We start from the raw sequence: 19,753 nt of genomic DNA, 5'->3' as shown, positions 1-19,753 counted from the left end.
AAAAAGTTCTATTCTCACTTCACTCAGAGGAAAAGCCAGCGTTCTTACAGTGGGCCACAGTGTCCCAGGCAGTGATTCTCAAAGTGGAGTCCTTGGCCCAGGGCACCAGCATCGCCTGGGGAATTATTAGAAATGCAAATTCTTGGGTACCCCAGGTCCCCTGAGTCAGAGACTGGGTTTAACATGTCCCGAGGTGACTCCGATGCACCTCGTGGGATCCACTCCTCTATGGGACCAGCCCTCAGTGACCTCTCCAGTTACTCACACCGACTTTCTTGCTTTTCTTAGAGTAAGTCAGACTTCTCTCCCCTTAGGGCTTTGGTACTTGCTATTTCCTCTGCTGGAACACTCTTTCCCCAGATATCTGCTAAGCTTACTCTTTTACATTCTTCAGGTTTCTTCTCAAATATCAACTTAATCATCAGTGAGGTCCAGCATATGTGAAACCGTAACCCATCTTTTTCCCCAAGTCTCCCCACCGCTACCAACTTAGACACACATGGAATCCCCTACTCCCTCTTCCCTGCCTGGCTTTTCTTCACGGTTCTCCCATGAAATTGTTGTCAAGGTGTCAGCCAGATCTGCACTCATCTGAAGGCTTGCCTGGGCCTGGAGGATCTGATTCCAGCCAGGATGGCTCATTGCAGTGACTTGTAGATTGATGCTTGCTGTTGGCAGGAAGCCTCAGTTCCTTGCCATGTACATCTCTCCACAGTGCTGCTGGAGTGTCCTCAGGACACGGCAGCTGCCTTACTCCAGAGCAAGTGATCCAAGAGACAGTCAGGAGGAAGCCACACTCTCTTATGACCTAGAATACAGGATCATGGGATATTCTGACCTGGAACCATCAAGGTAAGCCACTTTCAAATTCCTGACCCGTAGATCATTTGCACATCATACAATTACTTACCCACCTTCCAAAGCCCAGAGACCCCAGGACACCTCTCTTTAAGGGTAACAGCAGAGCCTGATTAAGTAAGTGGTGGGACAGTTAGGCAGTTCCAAGGACACCTTTTTCTTCTTTTTGTTTTTCTTTTAAACTTTTTATTTTGAATTAATTATAGACTCAATAAATTGTAATAATAGTAAAAAACAAAAAACAAAACTCCTGACCCGTAGAAAGTCTGAGATGATAAATGCTCTTGTTGTTTTACGCTGTGAAGCTTTGTGATAAAATTGCAGGCAGCAATAAATAGTACTGCTTATGTTACCATGTGACTTGCTATATATTCTAATTAATATTTTAAAATCCATCAGCCACCCCCCACTAGAATATAAGCCCCAAGAAAGAAGGTCGTGTGTGTGCGTGCATGCGTGTCTTCAGGGCCTAGAACAGTGCCGATACTGTCGAATAGCAGGCGTTTAACAAAAGTGTACAGGATGCATGTTTAGGAAAGCTGGATCTGGCTGGTGGGAGCTACGCTGATGTGGCTGGAGGAAGGATGCTGTGGGCTATCTTTATGGCAACTCCAGGGAACACCACGCACGCCGTATGCCATGTGAATGGTGAGTCCAGAGAGCACAGCTCTATGTGAAATTCATTTTGACCTTGCGCATCCTCTGAATGGGCTTGGGGAGCCCTCCACAGGGTTCCACTGGCCACAGTTTGAGAAACACTCATCCAGGAGAACAAGATCACAGGCAGTTGGGGCAAGACCCAGCCTCAGAAAAGAGATCCTGGTTCCCAGCATCTTACAGAAATAGCAAAGTCACCAGACTTCAAGAGCCCCTGAGGGCTGGACAATGAATGTTTCAGAGGCAGGTCTGAACTGACAGCCAATCACCAGAGTCCACCTCCTCCCTCCTGCCCCTGACCTAACTCAGTGCCTTTCATGAAGTTTTAGAGGCAGTAAAGCAGAGGTTGAGGAATGACTGACTGGGGAGGTTGTATAAATATTGGGGGTAGACTAGTTTCTTGGGAAGATTGACTTGAAGAATTGAGGTCAGGAAAGAGAAGACAGACTGAGGTCAAGTCCATCTGGGACAGGAATTAATATAGTTGGGGAGGCAGGGTGCTGAGTGAGCTGAAGGGAGAAAGAAGGAAAAAAACACCTAGTGAGATAAGAGCTTCAATGCATTGAGAACATCATCTCCATTTGCAGAACTATTTTGTTCATATTAAGAGGAACGTCATATATTAATAAACAAGGTAGATGAGTTTTTGGTGGATGGGGGCTCTTCCTGCTTCAGATTCAATACACTTTGGCCCCTCTGTCCAGGGATTGTTCCGGAGATCACCTTGTTTAAATCTCCCCACACAGTCCCACAAGGTAGGTTTTCACCCTCCATTTAATATGAGGAAACTGACTTTTAGGTTAGAAAAACGGCCCAAGTAGGAAGCAGAACATGGACCCTGAGGGCTCTGTCCACCCTCGTGTTGAATTTTTTCTCTATGGGTAGGAGTGCACATATGTTGTCACCCAAGCCAGGGCACCTCCAAGAGTAAAAGGGAACATCGCTGATAACATGCCAAGGACAACGGGCGCAAACAGGGTCATCCTGGGTCCCCCAGGACCTACGGTTGCTCTGCAGGTATGTTCAGCCCTTCTCACTGTGGAAAATACCTCAGTACACACATTCTCTAAGCCCCATTCAGAATCCTAGGGCTGACTCTGCAATAGGACTCCACGGTCCTAACCAAAGCGCCGTTTAATGTGTGAATGCGGAGAGCACCACTAAAAATGAAATAGACTCTTGGGTCCTTCTCCTAATCTGTAGCAGGGGGATAGCTCAGAGTGGCCCCGAATCAAGCAGAAGGTAAGAGAAGAATTAAAGCAAGAGGGCGACACAGGCTTTTCTTGTATTCTGATTTTCACCGTGGAAATGTACATTTTGCTTCAGTTCTCGGCATTTTAAGGTCTAGAGGATAAAACAAAGCTTTTCGTCATGAGAAAGCTGCTTTTCCTCATTCCTGTTTTTTTATTTTTTGAAAGCTGGTCAATCACTAAGCTTGTTTGAGTGACGGCAAAGTCAAATTATGACTGCCTGATTTCACCCTTCACTGCACTTGTCAAAAAAATTAAATTAAAGATCATGTTTATGAATATAATGCATGAAGTGCTGCATGGCATCCTGAAAGAGAGAATGTCTCTTCTGTCCAGCCACTCACAAAACAGTTTGTCACGTAATACTTTAATATGCAGAGAAAATAAGAGGGCAGAGAGAAAATTCTGCCTCTCAGGAAATACGAAGTGCATTCCACCCATGGTTCATGTATTCAGAAAAATTTATTTTAGTAAAAACAATAATAATACTTCTAATAGCAACATTAGATCCTTCCAACTTGTATAGTGCTTCCTAGTTTCCAAAATGTTTCCACATATAATTTCGTCTGACAAAAGAGATCATTAATATTTTAAAGTGCAGCATAGGACTGCTTGATTTAGCTTTGCAAGGGCTCGGGCTCCTGAGGAATGACTGTCACATGCAGGCTTGTTGAATATTCTATGTAGAGGCAGTTGTACAGCAAGAGTCAAAGCTTTCTGTAAAAATATGATGGAAAAAATAGCATTCATTACCAAAAACCACTGAAGGCTTTGGAGATGAACGTACGGAGAAAATTACTGTTCTAAACTTGCTACTGAATTTTAGAGGCATAAAGTCTCTTTAGTTTTTAATGAAAATGTTTTTTATAAGTATAAAATAAATCTTGATATATATATATATTTCAATTACACATAAATTTAGAAAGTTGAATATTAAACTCTCCAAAGTCTGCACCTGTCCCTTCTCCACTCCTCCAAGATAATTCCCGAGGTCATTTTGATACGTATATCTTTCTAGACTATGTATTATATATGCAGATATGTATGTACACACACACATAGTTCTGTAGATATGTATTTTATATGTATATTTGTATGCATATACTATCTACCATCTATGTATTCTTTCTCTATCTATCTATCTATCAATCGTCTTCTAATCTACTTATCGCCTTACCTATCCATCTGATTCTGGAATACATGGCGAGCTGGCGCTTTTATAATGAACTTCTAAGAAGCCAGAAATGACAAATGATATTGAATCAAGATTTCTAAGCAAGCACTGAAATTACTGTTTGCTTTGAGGCGTCTGCCAATCTCAGATGGTCTAGACCCTAGAACCGTGGTTCTCAGATTTGAGCATGCATCTGAATACCGGGTGGGCTTTTAAAAACACAGATTCCTGGATCCTACATCAGAGTTTCCGATTCAGTAGGTCTGGGATGGGGCCCTAGAATTTGTAGTTCTAACAAGTTCCCAGGTGATGTTGGTGATAGATACAGGAATAATCATTGAGAAACTCCAGCCAGAATTTGAATTGAATGCCACACATGTGAGGTGCAGAGGGGCAGTGCTTTGGTTCTGAAAATAGTGGGGAATTTGCCTATCTCAGCTTAGCATTGGCTGGAGAAGGAAAAAAGGAAGATAAAAGTATCTGTTGAGATTTCCTAATCTTATACGTGCACTCATGTGGGCTTAAGGACAAACAGCAAACAAAACAAGAAATACAACTTTAAGCCAAATATGTAGTTTAAGGGATTCCTAAATTGGCAGCATCTTCAAGTATTTCAGAAAACAAAATATAAATAAATAAGCTTTTAATCCAACTTCAAAAAATTCCCACAAATAAAAATCCAATGAACATGGCGATAAAGAAGGCAAAACACACAAGGAAATAACTACAAGCATGAATCTGCAGAAAAAATAAACTGCAGAATTTTGATTTATACAGAGTGGAGACATTGAAATTTCAGATACAGATTTTTTTAAGATATTTTATGTGTTAATTAAATAAAGAGTGACTAGGTATATCTGAAAAAGAACCAAATAAAACTTACAAAAATGAAAACTATAATAACTGAAATAAGAAACTCAGCAAAGAGTTAAACATCAGATTGAAGAAAGTTGAATAGAAATTAGCAAACTGAATGATAAACTTGGAAAAAGAAACCATCAAAGAGAGATAGTGGCACAGAAAAAAAAAAAGTGCAATGTAGGTTAAGAGTCATGAAGGACAAAGAAAGAATAGAAGGTAGTGTAGAACTAACATTGGTTGAGGTAATAGGTGAAAAACTGTCAGAACTAATGAAAGATGCCCATGTTCATGTCCAAGAAGCACAGCAAATCCTAAGGAGGATAAAGAGAAACCCACACTGAGGTATACCACAGTGAAACTGAGGAACACCGAAGATAAAGAATAGACTATCAAGACAGCTGGAAAGAAAAGACAGATAACCTAACGATATACAATAATTGGACTGAGAGATTACTTCTTAACAACTATAGGATCGATAGGACTGTGGGAAAATATCTTTAAAATGTTGCAAGAAAATAACCATCAACCTTGAATTTTTACTCAGCAAAACCACCTTAAAAAAAAAAAGGAAAATAACATCTTTTCAGACAAAGCCTGAGAGACTTCACTAATGGAACTTCTAGAGGATCTACTTGTGAAGGATAGAGGAAAGAGACTGAGGAAAGCATGTTTTGTGAAAGGTGCTAAGATTCTGTAATGATATTCTTTCAATTAAATACTTTGTAAGAAATAAAACTGGTTTAAATTATTGGGAGCTGCAATTGGTGGAATGGGTATTAATCAGGCTTTTTTCAAACAATTATGCCTATGATGTGGTGGTTTATGGATAGCATTACCATTTCTATCACATGCCAGACAGTTAGTGGTCTGAAATTGCTAATCATTTCATTATTGGCATTGCATTGCAGTGGGTCAAATCAAAGTATACTGTGGTCCATGAAATTTCAATGAAAATAATGAAAATAGAACTCTATTTCCAAAAGTCCACAGTATAAAAAATGCAAATAATCTTAGAAACTGTTTGATTTTTAAAATTTGATGTTCAATACTTTAGTTACATATTTAAATATTTAAAGCTAAATATTTAAAGTTAAATACTTAAACATTTATGATATTTGCTTTCACTCAAAGCTGTAATGATGGCAACATTTCCTCCTTCAACAAAACGAGTTCTAATTTCCAGAAGAGAGAAAGGGAAAAAGATTAGAGAAGCTGTGTTGTTTCCAGAAAAAAATTATTAAAAATTATTATTAAAACATTAATAAACTGCATAGACTTGGGCAAGTTAAAGAACTGTTTGCAGCTTATTTTAAAAACGGCTCTGTAGAATGAGAAAATTTGACCATATGCTCTCAAGATTCTTCTTCTGGATCAAAATACAGCTATTATGGTTATATATGCTGCAAAATCCAAGTGAATTTGTGTTCCAACTCCACTCTCCATGACACTGTCTGAGAATGTATATTACAGGGTGAGCTGAGGTGATCAGTAGTACCTGTAAGTGTTGGAAGCAGGGCAGGGAACCCAAAGGTAGGAGAGAAGTGAGATGGGGCCAAGTGATGGGGATTTAGGCTGAGTGATCTCTACATAAAAATACCAGAAGTTTCTCTTACTAAAACATATTAGAGAGATGACCAAGTTGGAAAAGGACGGATAACTCTAAAGTAGGAAGACTGCAGAGAAGGGTCATGACCCACATTCCCCTTCTATCCAGTGATACACTAATCCATTTGCATATCCAGTAGGAAAGAATGATTGGAACTCTTTGAATCATAAGAGGAAGTGAGGCATACGCAACAATACAACACCTGAATACAGGACATAGTTTATTTTGTCAAAATACTGATAAATAACGAGTCCTCTATCGTGCCGTCATCTACCACTGGCATGTCAGATTCTGCTCCCTTTCTCACTCCTTTCCCAGCAGCTTTTACTTTCTTATCTTGGAAGCATCTTAGGAACAAAGACGCAATCCCCACGTTTCTGTAGCGTGACTAACATTTACATTTCACCATGATGCCACAGACCAAATGCCCCTGGTAACAAATGAGGGCACTTTTGTGACTCCGAGCAGATTCTGGGATGACATATTTGGGTGAGGTGAAGACATAGTATTTAGTCGTATTAGGATTATGAGATGGTTTTCCTAAACAAAGCAAATTATTTAGGAAATAATGAAGTTTTCACACATTTGAAGGAATAACTCAGAAGAATTCCCTTGTTAATTAAGTGACAGAACTGCTGCACTGTATGTGCGCCACCTCCCATGTGACACTTGGAAATGACAGCAGCCTCAGGCTCTGGAAAACAACCTTTGATGTGGGTCACACATGTGATGGGAACCACTCAGTGAGGTGGAGCCTCTCCAGGGAAAGGGCAATTGTTGTTTTGCCCCTAATCCATTTCCCAATCATGGTCTTAAGAGACTGTCCAGGAAATGATCTAATTCTAGTAGGAGGTGGAACCCTGACTAGTCTCCCAATCAGATCCTAACAAACCCCCTCCGGCCAATGAGAGAGCTGCTGCCCTTCTCCATGGTTCTAAGTGTTCTCTGAATGATTCTAAACTTTCCAGCACATTTCAGTGACTTAGGACAATGTGTACCCTATCATGGTCCTGATTATGATAGTAATTATAATGGAATAGCCATCACTAATGGAAAGCAGACCCGTGCCAGGCACTTTACATAGACTATTTCTACTGTTTATCCCTTGCACCTCACCCAGAGGGCAGAGGACGTTTACTGCCACGCCTGTCTCCACACCCCCTCACCTAGGGCGAGCCTGGGAGAAGAAACAGCCTCGTGGTGTGTCTCTCTCAGATCCACCTGCCTGCAGAGAGGACATGTCCTAGCTTATTCTCACCAGGGCAGCCTCTATCCAGGCAGTCGAGGATACCAAGGACAGTGGTACTTGCTTTTAAGGGGGCAGAGTCTTTCATATTCAGGAGTGAAACCCAGCATTAGGGGGCCCATCTGGGGGCAGCATAACCAGAGCTCTGGTCTAACCTCATTAGTAACGAAGCTAATATTTTTGACTTCAACTTTCTTACAGCTTTGCCTCCTCAATTGGTTCTGAGCCTGGATGAGGGAGAAGAGAGTGTCATGACTTATTTCGAACCCGTCACGCACACAGGGGCTGTGCAGTTATGGAGGTGAGGTGCTCAAGGTCTCCTTTCAAGAGACAACCTGATGCCGGGAGTCAAGTTGGCTGACAGCAAGCAGCGGCCACACTTTGGGGATTCAAGGCAGTATTATGTTCCTGTCACTTTCTCCCCAAGCCACTTGCAGCCAGAGAGCCCTCAGGGGGGAGGGGACCCTGCAGCCCAGACATTCCTGCCCAATGCAAAAGCCCTTTTATCCAGTCCTTGCCTGGGCTTCCCCAGACTCAGACTAATTTGCAGACGGAGGCTCTTCCAGCCCATCTGCCTTCCTTCCTTCTCTCCTTCATCTACTGCTCCCTCGTCTGCTCCTCCCCTTTCACCCAGTACTTTCTTGCCCTTCTACTTCATCTTGGCATCTTCTTTCCCAAAGACCCAGGCAGACACCATCAGTATTATTGTACTCGCCATCTCACAGTGGATGAAGCATGGCTCCAGGCAAGAAAGTAGAGGCATAAATATGTTCCACTGTTAGAAGTTCATGCATACCATTAGGTTAGAGGCTCACTTTACAAAATACCTAAAGATACCATTTTAAATGAAAAACTTGCATATCTTATAAGTGTACTCGTGCTGTAAGTAAGAGAGAGGGCATGTCGTTTCTTCATAAAACTGAGCCCAGTTGGGCATGCCCATTCAATGCATAAATGCAAACATACATTGGCTTCTAGAAAGGAGAGAAGAACACTAAAGACAGGAAGCATCTCCATCTCCCACTCCTGAGGCTTGCTTCTGGACTCAGAATGTGTTCATGAGAAAAACAAGTGATCCAATAAGACAATAGCTACCATGCAACTCGTCACACACAGATCTGGACCTTCACCCTTGCCTGATTTCAGAGCACCTAACTGGTAAGCACTACCCACAACTTCACACTTTGTAGGAACGAAAGATACGTCACACTGAGAAAACGATTTTTTTACATTTGGTTTTTCCCTTAACAAACTAAACCTGAATCTACTATTTCATCCTCCTATTCAGGGGAAAGTAAACGTACTAAGAAAGGAGAACGAAGTGCCCGGGGATGCTTGAACCCTTAGAAACATCTGAATATGAGAGCATCCACAAAATTGAAAAGTTAAACAGAAGTTTCTTTTCATGGAAGCTTTTTTTTTTTTTAAGAAAGGAAGAGCTGGACTTACCCTTGCTAGAGTCCTTGGAACCTTCTGGCTTCTTTGCTTTGCTCTTCTTGTGGGGTGGAGAGTGGTCTTTTGGCTCTAACCCCTCTGGAAGCACAAAGATTTACTACGTTTTTATTTAAATATTTACCGGTAGGGGTTCAAAATTATGCTGATGTTTAATAATACATATATTTTTTTTACTAAACCCACACATATAGTGAAGCTTAATTGCAGGTTTATCTGTCATTATGGCCGAGCTAAACTTTGGCAAAGACCTGTGCTTCTCCAATGAACGTGGACTTATACTTAGAGCTTAAGCGTAAACACTTTTTTTATTGCCATTATTAATGAGTCACACAAATGTGAAATCTTAAGTGCTTTTTTTAAATTAAAACATTTTCCACACAGCAACCCCAAATTATTATTACGTTTTTCTCCAGGAGAGTTTGATTTAAAACTTCATGGCTTGATTGACAGTTGCCATTGTGTAATTTCATTTTAGCCCTCAAAGTAGGGCTAGATGAGCTGTAAAGTCATCTCATTTTGGGGGGTTACAGTGGGGCTTGAAATTATCTCCTTCTATCGAACAGATTTCTTTAGTAATCCAGAGTCTAAAAAACTTCTATATGTCCCCGATTAAATTATTATCCTTCCCACTCTTCTCAATGGTCCCCCAACCAAGTCTATCCAAGAAGGCTAGTAATATAAATTCTGAAGACACTTTTTAGGAAAACTATCATTGAATTCATCCCATTTGGGTATCGGATACTTTGTTAGGCATTAATTTATATCTCCAGTCCTGGTCTTTCCACTTCTCAAAGCTTATGCCTTCAATGGCCCATGTGGCATCTTATTTTGCATTTGGACTGGATGGCTTCTGTTTGCCCTTTCAGATCCACTTTCCACCCTTCACCCCCCATCCCCAGCCCCCTGTGCTCTGGGAGACTGTTCTTTATGGACCGCACCAATGAACTCCCCAGCTCACTGGCTTCCTGTTAGATCCAGCCAATGGGGAGCCCAGGGCATTTATTTCCTAGGCTACCAGTAGTCTTCAAGGGCTGATTGTCTCCCTCAATCTAAGGTCACAGCTCCTGTCAGCTGACCTTCTCCTCACAGCCCTCTCTGTCTTCTGGGCCCTGTAACAACCACCTCCTCGTTGTCCTTTCAGGGCTGGGATTTACCTGAACCCCACTTTTCTCTAACGATTCCCCTTTACTCAGCTCCCATCAGGCATTTCAAACTTATGTAAATAATCCCATTAGGCATTTCAAACAACACAGCCAGAAGGATACTCTTGATGTCTGCAAGCCTGTGCTCTCTATAGTATTCCACATCTCAAGGGATGGTATGACTTATCTACCCAGGAATTCAAACCAAAAACCGAGATATCCTTCATATTTCTCTTCAATTACTTTTCCTATAAAGCAATCCCACCATAATAAGTCCTATTAGCTCTGCACCAAAATAGATCCCATATTCCTCTACTGTGCTCATTCTTTGCAATCAGCGTCCTAGTCTAAACCAGCAGCATCTCTTACCTGGGTTACTACAACAACCTGAATTCTAACTTCTAGCTTTCTAATCTCCCTACAATCTATTCTCCATGTAGCAGCCAGAGTTATCTTTTAAACACAAACCATATCACATTGCTTGCTGGCTTGTTTAAAAACCATTGCTCTTAGAATAAGATCCAAATCCAATTCCATGGTCCAGGACAACGTGTCACTTGGGCTCCACCTACCACACTAGCCTCATCTCCCACTTGCTCTCTGGCTTCAGATTTATTAACTCCCTTCAATCATTTCTTCAATCAGTTCTAGGCTGGTTCCTGCCTCAGGAACTTTACACCTGCTGCTCTGCCTTTCCCCTGACACGTATATTCATTCATATATCTACCTCCTTCCCATCTTTTAATCTCAGATTAAATTCAGCTCCCAAGAAAGGCCTTCCCTGACTACTTAATGTGACGGGTCCTTGCAAGGAAAATCTCTCGCAAACACATCATCTGGTGTATCTGAAATTATCTTGTCCCCTTGTTTATTTCTTTAATGTATGTCTCCCTTCTCAAACACCCCCTACTCTGAGAATATAAGTTCCATGAGAAAGGGCATTTGTCTTCCGTAATCTCTCTTGTGTCACTGGTGTCTGGCAGTGCCTTGAGAATTTCATTTCAAATTCTGTTTTATATCCCCTTCACCCAGGCCTTTCTTTAAGGCCAAGATATAATGGGGCTTGTGCGTAATTCTCACCCTTTTAGCAGCTGTTACCTACTTCAGGATTCTATAACTACACTACAGAGTTATGGCGACTCATTTTTCTTTTCCCATTTATTATAAAAAGAACAGAACAAAACAAATGCGTTTGATAGATGTGCTGTTAAAAACTGTGGCATTATGGACTACAAAGGTTTTTGGGCACTAGCGTTAGGCTTTCTGTGGTTGCAAGGCAGTCACATCCCAGGTCATTACCACGACCAGGGTGAAAAATGTTGCCAGCGACTACATTAGCAACTCCCTCAGCTTTCTGTCACCAGGTGCGAGATGGATACTGACCCTTCGGAATAGGTTCAGCAAAAACAGAAATGAGATGCTTGGAACAGCTCACTGAGCACAGATGCTGGGTTCAAAGGGATTCATAAAATGAGCAGAGTAACACTTGCAATATCTCTGGGAGAAGACGCTAACCCTTCCATGCCCTGAAATGCATCATCTGCAACTGGGACCAAGAGGAGAGTTTCCATTGCTGGGAGTTCAACTCCAAACCAGCATTTCCTGAAAGTGAGTTTTTGAGAACTAAATTCTGAATTCTTGATTTCCCACCTGAAGGGGAATTCTTGGGGAATGGGTGAGGTTTAAAAAGACATCTATTTGCCCACATTTTGAGCTATTTACATGCCCCAAAAGTACAAGTGCTTCCTTTCTGAAGAAGTCGTAGGGCACTCCTGGGGTGGTCAGTGGGCACGGATACATGTTAATTATGAGCAGTCGTCTATGACATAGTATAGTATCATTTCATAACACCCATGGAGACACTTAAATGAAAGTCACTGCTACATATGGCCTCTGGGCCCATGTTTCTACTCTCCCTCTTGGCCTGGGGGAAGCTAGAGGAACATTCCTCAATAGCACCCCATGCTTCTCCTTGACATTGTATCATACTGTCTCTGTTGCCTCTATTTCTGGCAGAGGCTGGAACGCTGGGGTGTTGTTATGCGCATGTCTTTGCTCCCTGAGGAGCTCAACAGTGCTCCGGGCTCCTAGGTGGCTGACCTGCCATAGGTGGCTGCTGATTTTCTGCCCCTGGGGCTCAGGTTGGGGTCCATTTCAAGAGTGCATGGTCTTGGAAATGAAAGGACATAGGGAAACATTTTCTATGCTCGGCTTAAGTAATTAAAGGACTTAAAAAGGATCCTAGGCATTTAAGTCAGGCGGCTTCCACCACCTCCCATGGGGGCAGAGCCTCTCCTTAGGATGACCTGATCTGATACCATTTGATATGCTTTTGCTTCTCCTTACTACTAGAGCCTAGAGACAGGAGCACAAGGGTTAAGAATGTGAGCTTTCGGGTTAGATCTAGATACTGGGATTCTGTCTCTACTATATAACCAAGGAACTAATCCCCCCTAAGCCTTGGATAATAACAGTCCCCGTCTCTTAGAGCTGGTGCGTATCTTACGTGAGCTCATGTATGTGGAGTGATCGGCACAAGGTACACACTCAGAACCTGGCTCGGCAGAGGTGTGCCGGGGCTGATGGGAGCCAGCCTGCCCCAGCTGGTTGGATCTCTCTCTCCTCCACTCCTACATTCATTGGACTCATGCTTGGCAGCTTGAACAATACCACGGTAGGCATATTTATACCCAAGAAATCTGAAAACTCTTCAAATTGGGGCTCCCCCCCACCCAGAGAGTACGTTTCCCAGCACCTCACTGGTTTTTGATATCCAAATTATTATCCACTATCATTCACTAGCATATGCTGGCTGGTTGTTTCACCCAAGCAGCCCTTCACTAGCATCAACAGTATTCTTACAAATTCTTCCAGCGTTTCTGCTTGTATGAGAAGAAGAGGTGATGCAGGGCAGAGGGAAGGCCAGCAGTTCATGGTCTTCGGAGGCTCAATCAGACCCTTCTCAGAGACCCGCACACCTGAGCGTGAGACTGAACGGAGAGCCTGCTCGCCAATATTCAGCAAGGCCAGCTGGGCCTCCATGGACCCATTCTGCACACAGTCCCCCATGATTCCAGCACTCAGATATTGGGAATGGAGAGCAGCTTCCCAAGCCCATTCTGCCTGAGTGACTTAGCATCCTTGGGCCATTCAGTGTGACACGAACAGCTGAATCCAGCTGCTGGAGACAAAACCCCCAGGACACTTGGTGGGACTAAAAGCAGAAATAATGACCCACTTAAGGCCCCCAAACCTCAAATGCTGACTCCAACCTTGTGGGCTCTGCATTAGCATTAATAATGATTTCCTTGAACTCACTCAGCGGTTCGGATAGCTAGCTGCATCTCATTAAGAAGTCAACCCCCTTTGCCTAGAAATGTGTACTTATGTCACTTCAGGCAAAGATCCTTAGCAAGATAAGCTCCTTAAACTATCTGGCTGAAAGGGCAGTGCTCCCCATGACTGAAGGATATTCCGGTGATACCTCACATGAGCAGGATACATTCATACACATGAAATGCAAGCATCAATATTAAATTCATGGAATCTAAGATAGGGTGACCGCTTAAAGTCTTTTTTCAACCTATGGTTCTTTTAAATAATAAGATATCCTACCTAAGTACAGGAATGGATATTTTAATTGAAACTTTGCCTTGCGCTTTATGTGTTACAAAAGGCAAGCAGAGCCCTTGTTTTATGTTGAATTTTCTCAGAAAAAGACACTGAGAGAAAGGTTTGAGTGCAAGTACTTAATTTGAGAGATTACCCCAGGAAGCACCAGAGGGGAGTAGGGAAGTAAGACTGGAAAGGGAGGACAACCAGTTAGTGTGTTAATGAGAAAGTTCTGCTGTGGACAGTCAGGGCTCAATACTGCTGGGAGCCTCTGGGCGATGGTACAGAATCCCGCCGTCCAATACTACATTTTGCCAATGATACTTGAAATGTGAAGAGTCTGATTTGGAATGTGAGTGTGAAATCCACACAAATTTCAAAAACTTAGTATGGAAAAATAAAGAATGTAAAATATCTGACTAATATAATTTTTATATTGATTATATGTTGAAATGATAATATTTTTGATATATTCTATTACATGAAATATTAAGTTAATTTCACTTGTTTTCTTTTTACCTTTTTCAATGTGACTACTAGAAAATATGAAATTATATATCAGGCTCACAGTTGAGGCTGCCGTTGTATTTCTACTGGGCAGCACCGGTCTAGCACATGCCTCAGATGTGTCCTGCAAGAGGTTGGTTGGATCAACCAACTGTCGGCCAACCTTGGCTGAGGTCTGCTCCAGAGAAATTAACTCCCCGGTACTTTGATTTTCTTTCACGAACAGAGACAAGCACTCAGCTGAAAGTCACAAGAACTTTCCTTAGAAAGCTGTTGGTATTATACAACAACAGTGAGAGCCAAGGGGATACAGGTAGGGAACCCAGAGCTGCTGTATAGTTCCTATTCTACCTCTTGCATTCCTGCTCCTGACGTTGAGATCCTCCGTCTGCTTCTCATGCCCTCTGAGTCCATGGTCCTGGGGAGACCACAGGAACAAGAGTGGGTAGAAGCTACAGTCACTGTTCCAGTGAACTGTTATGAAGGAAAGGAACTGATGCTACTCCTTCATGAAGACAGTGGGAGGTCAGGTGAGGGAGAGATGTAACTTCACAAGGAAAAGGACGATCTTAACCAAACCTTGCCCAACGAGACTGTCTGCCCCACAGTTTAAAGAGCTCCCTGTTCGTGGAGTTGCTCAGACCCAGGTTGTCAGTGATTTGTAAGGAGTTCTGGCAGCAACAGGATGTCACACAAAATTAGGGCCTCTAAGAGATCTATTTCAGTTTTGAAAACTGGCTCCATTTCATGTCTAGAGCAGTGTGATTGCCAAAATGAGAAACATGGGGCTCTCATGCCAGAGAATTAAGCCCTATGCCTTCTAATATCTGTCCGATATACTGAGTGAGAAAAGCAATCATCCGCTGAGCGTTTACTATGGTCCAAGGAACATTTCGGGTATGATATCTCATTTAGTCCCCCAAACAAGAATGTACGGTAAGAGTTATTGCCCCCCGAAGTGTAAACTGAGGCTTATACAGAAAACTCTAATTCATTCAGTGGAAGAGCTAGGATTGAATCCAGGCCTATTGCTTCATGCATTCGCTACCAAGTTCATATTGATCTCAGGCCAGAGCCAATGCTGTTAACCACTAGATTTCTCTCACCAAACACTGGTTGTTTTTGAGGAGTAGGCATGTATCTCACTTTCTGATAATGAGAGCAATACATCGTATGTAGAGAATGCATTTTCCAAAGATGGCCTCAGCCATTTTTCAGGTCCTACCTGCTGTGTAGAACCTCACCGCTCCCCATCAGGAAACTGAGTCTATTCTCTCCTCCTCTGAGCCTGGGTGGGCTTGTGAATAACCACTCCAAAGAAAAGAGTTTGGTGGAAGTAATTATATGGGATTCTTGAGGATGAGTCTTAAAAGGGATATGCGTCTGGCTTGCTCACTCTCTCTAGAAAAAAACAAAAGGAAGCTGGCTGCTGGGAGGAAGCCCAGGCCACAGGAGGAGGCCATGCACAGGTGCTTCAGAAAACTGCCCCAATTTAGGTCTCAGCTAACAGCCCTGTCAATCACCAGCCAGACATATGAGTGAACAAATCTTCAGATGATTCTAACCCCCAGCTGCTAAGTCTTCCTGTTGAGGCCTCAGATTTTGTGGAGTAGTATTATCAAATCACCCCTGCTGTGTTTGGTCTGAATTCCTGACCCATAGAATAGTTCAGCATGTAAGTGGGTGTTTTAGACACTAAGTTTTGGGGGTGATTTGTTACACACCTCTATTAACTACAACATCATGTTCCATTTTTACCTTAGCTATCAGGAAGCTCAAATTCAAGTTTAATGTTTAAATACCATAACTGCATTAGCTGTTATTTTATAATAACATTTCCTTAGTTTATAACCTTGAGTGTACATTTCTATTTTATTAACCTTATTTTGTCTTTCTTTGGAAAATATGAGGTATACATAAACAACAAAATGATCCTTGCCTATCCTGTAAGAATAAAATTATAAATTTAATACCTGAATCTTCTTTCATGTCAATGTCTTCTTCTTCATTATCATCTATTAAAAAATAAAACAAAGAAAAACTCATATGAAAGCTAGAAACACCAGAATTCTCCAATTTGACTAATAAAAAATTGAAGAAAACAGTAGAAAAGAGTGTTAAATTATGCCTTTCTACTGTCTTATATTATCATGCTAAATTAAGAAGAAAGTGTACACATTAGAGCACAATTTAACACCTAGGGTTTACATTTCCTTTAAAAGTTATTACATATTTATAATAAACTATATATGAAATAATTTGTTTTATTTATCAGAGTGATATATGGTCACTTCGGTCATTTTAATTCCTAAAAATATTAAAATCACAGATTTTAAATGCCACATTTTCTGCATTTATTAAAGGTATGTATGCTCACCTCAAGTTTCTGAGAAAATGCAGGCATCACTATTTGGTTGTAGGCTGACAGAATGTCCAACCCCTGCATTGCACCAGAAAAAGTGCTTGTTTGCTACACATGCCAATCCACACCTTTAACCATGTGCTTTCACATGCTCCCACCAGTTGCTCCATCCCCATTTAACTCCCCTCATATCATCTCCTATTGTAGGTCCCTTTAACTGGACACAGATGTGTACTTCCTCTGCCTGTTGAATGGTGTATTTGCTTTTTGAACTAATATGTGTTATCATCTCTTCTCCTTAAGTGTTCCTCACATCTAGGAGATGCCAAATCCTGTCCTATTTCCACGTTTCTTCTTCTCTGCTCACATTATTACAATCCAAATGCCAGCTCTCAATGCCATTCACCTTCCCTGTTTTGTGGTTTCCCAACTGCCCTTTTCTTCTTCCCACTTCTGACACCAATTCCTTTTACACATAGCTGCCAAATCAATCTTGAAATACAATTCTGATCTTGTTCACAACCATTCAGTGACTCTTCTCTGTCTAATGAGAAAAGTCTAGACTCTTTGGGGTAACACTCAAGGTCAACAAGATCTGGTTCCGAACACCTTTCTTGGTTTCACCACTCCTGTTCCACTCATGCTGCCACCTACACACATGACAACACTTGACCTTTTTTCCAATTTTTTAAGGTTTCCTTTAGCTTCCCCTACTTGCCTCAGTCCTGGAAGCAATGCTTTTCTCCACCTCTACTCACACTCATCCTTCCAGGCTAAGCTGAGGCAGCATAACATCTGCTCCACCCAAGTGTGAATGAATAGTGTCCCCTTTGGTACCTTATTTTTATTGCCTTCTGAGTATGGACTTTAAGGACCTTTAGGCTTAGATCTACATACTGGCCCCTATATCCACTCATTTACTAGGTATCTGATCTTGGAGAAATTACCTAATATTCCTGAGTTTCAGGTTCATTAGCTGTAAAGTGGGATAATAACAGTGCCTCCCACAGAGAGGTGTTATAAGGATTAAATTAGATAATTAAATTAGGATTAAATTAATACATAAAGCACTAGGACAGCTACTGAAACATCATTAAGTGCTAAATAATAGTTATTATTACTAACAAATCCCACAGTCTTGTTACTTGTTAACCTACCTGTCTTCCATAGACCCATTTCTAGGTCATAAATTCTTCAAAGATAAAGCTTATGTCTTATGTTCCTTTGTATTCCCTGGCACCTAATGCAATTGATTACACAGTAGAATCAATAAAGAAATTTCTGCTGAATTAAATTTCTGACTTTTTTTGTTTTGCTTTGTTTTTTACTTTTCTCTGATTTTTTATTAGTCAAATTGGAGAATTCTTATGTTTATATTTCTAAGTATCTCTTACATATTAGGACAGCATGTATCTAGAAGACAGTCTGTAAACAATAAGGACTCAGTAAAGATTTGCAACTTCCTAGCCAAATTTATTCAATATGGCACTCTTCTAAGTATTAGTTATTAATGACGATTAGCAATATACTAGTAGGAATGGAAAATGCCTTTAATTTGAGGTGTTACAAGGGTAATTCTTGATGGTCACAGTTAAATTTTAAAGAAGTAAATTTTCTTCCATTCAGACTGTTAGAAACATTAGTGATTTTCTGCATATTTCTTTCTTTCATTCTTTCTATGAATATAATTTTAAGAGGAAGAATAGCTATTTCTTAGAAATGTGATTTCTAACCAAATGATTATCTAAATGCTACAAAGTAAAATCTTCACAGATTCTTTTCTGAACTTAATATATTTAAACAGAATTTTATTTTCCAGAACCGACTAAAATATCTAGAACCATCTCCATGACAACAGACTCTGTGGAATCTCAGAGTGGGATGGAAAAGAGTCTGTACAGTTTCTAGGGGAAAATAAAGGAAACGTCAAAGATCTCTCTGATTGTCCCCCAGGTGTCCATTTGTCCTTCTAACAAACACTCATTGGTAGCTTAGTAGGTGCAAGGCTTGGTGCTTGGGGAAACAGAAAATACAAAGATGAATCAGACACTTAAGTAGAAACTTATCTAGTAACTTATCAATAGTAAGGAAACTAAGACACACAGAGAAATTTTAACATATGGTAGGGAATAGTCAGTGCCATTACAAAAGGTACCAGAGGAGAGGGACAGATGCTTCCAGTCAAGGCTACTGGGAAGGGTTCTCAGAAATGTGACATCAGAGTTGATATTTGAACTTTATAGACTGTAGTGATAGCATCATCCCCAGAATGTTCCCAAGGTGTTGAAGGATCAGACTTGGTGTTATTATTCATTCATTCATTCACTCATTCACTCACTCACTCATTTATTCATACAGAAGTTAAGAATAAATCCAGGACCTATATTCAGACTGCTTAGGTTCACTTCCAGGCCAAACTATGTATAGCTGGGCAAACTTGGGCAAATTATGTAAACCTACTCCTCAGCTTCCTCATCTGGAAAATAGGGTTAATAAAATTACCATTCTTCTAGAGTTGGAAATACATGTAAAATGCTTGCACAGAAGGAACAATCAATAAATACTGGCTGTTACTGTTATCATGTCATTATGATGACTACTTTTACTGCCTAACCATTTATTGGCCAACACCATGTGCCAGAACTATGCAAGGCCCTGGAGATACAAGGTGACACTCCCTTCCCTCAAAGAGCTCACGAAGAAGTGGGTGGCATAGAAAAGTAAGACAACAATCAGAAGAAGAAGTAACAGATTCCCTGATGCAGGTGAGAAGTTCTGTTGGGAAACAGACAAGAGGCAGCTAAGTCAGAGAGGTCTATGGATGGTTTCCAGAAGAAGTGAGGCTTAAGCTGAGTCCAAAGGGTGAGGTGGAGTTAGCTAGGGGGAAGTGAAAGCTGCACTAGGTGCCCAGTAGGTGTGGGTGCCCTGCCTACACCCCTTGCTCCTTCACGCTTCAGTGCTTTGCCAGCCTGACCTCCAGCCACCAGCCCCTGGGTATCTTTGCCTGAGGGCTTTCTCTGAAT

The 19,753-nt window shown here is 41.4% G+C and overlaps 1 protein-coding gene across 1 annotated transcript in view; it reads right to left on the bottom strand.

Moving 5' to 3' along the window:
- MACROD2 (mono-ADP ribosylhydrolase 2) overlaps positions 1-19,753 on the bottom strand; it is a gene marked incomplete at its 3' end in the record, with an annotated part of 1,984,281 nt that overhangs the window by 157,299 nt on the left and 1,807,229 nt on the right. The window contains 2 exon segments of the mRNA XM_079943661.1: positions 9,102-9,185; positions 16,342-16,383. Coding sequence (XP_079799787.1) covers positions 9,102-9,185; positions 16,342-16,383 — 126 coding nt within the window.

The sequence above is a fragment of the Stenella coeruleoalba genome, assembly GCF_951394435.1.
Source record: "Stenella coeruleoalba genome assembly, chromosome: 15".
Taxonomy (NCBI): Eukaryota; Metazoa; Chordata; class Mammalia; order Artiodactyla; family Delphinidae; genus Stenella; species Stenella coeruleoalba.
This window is presented reverse-complemented; position numbering and strand designations above follow the sequence as displayed.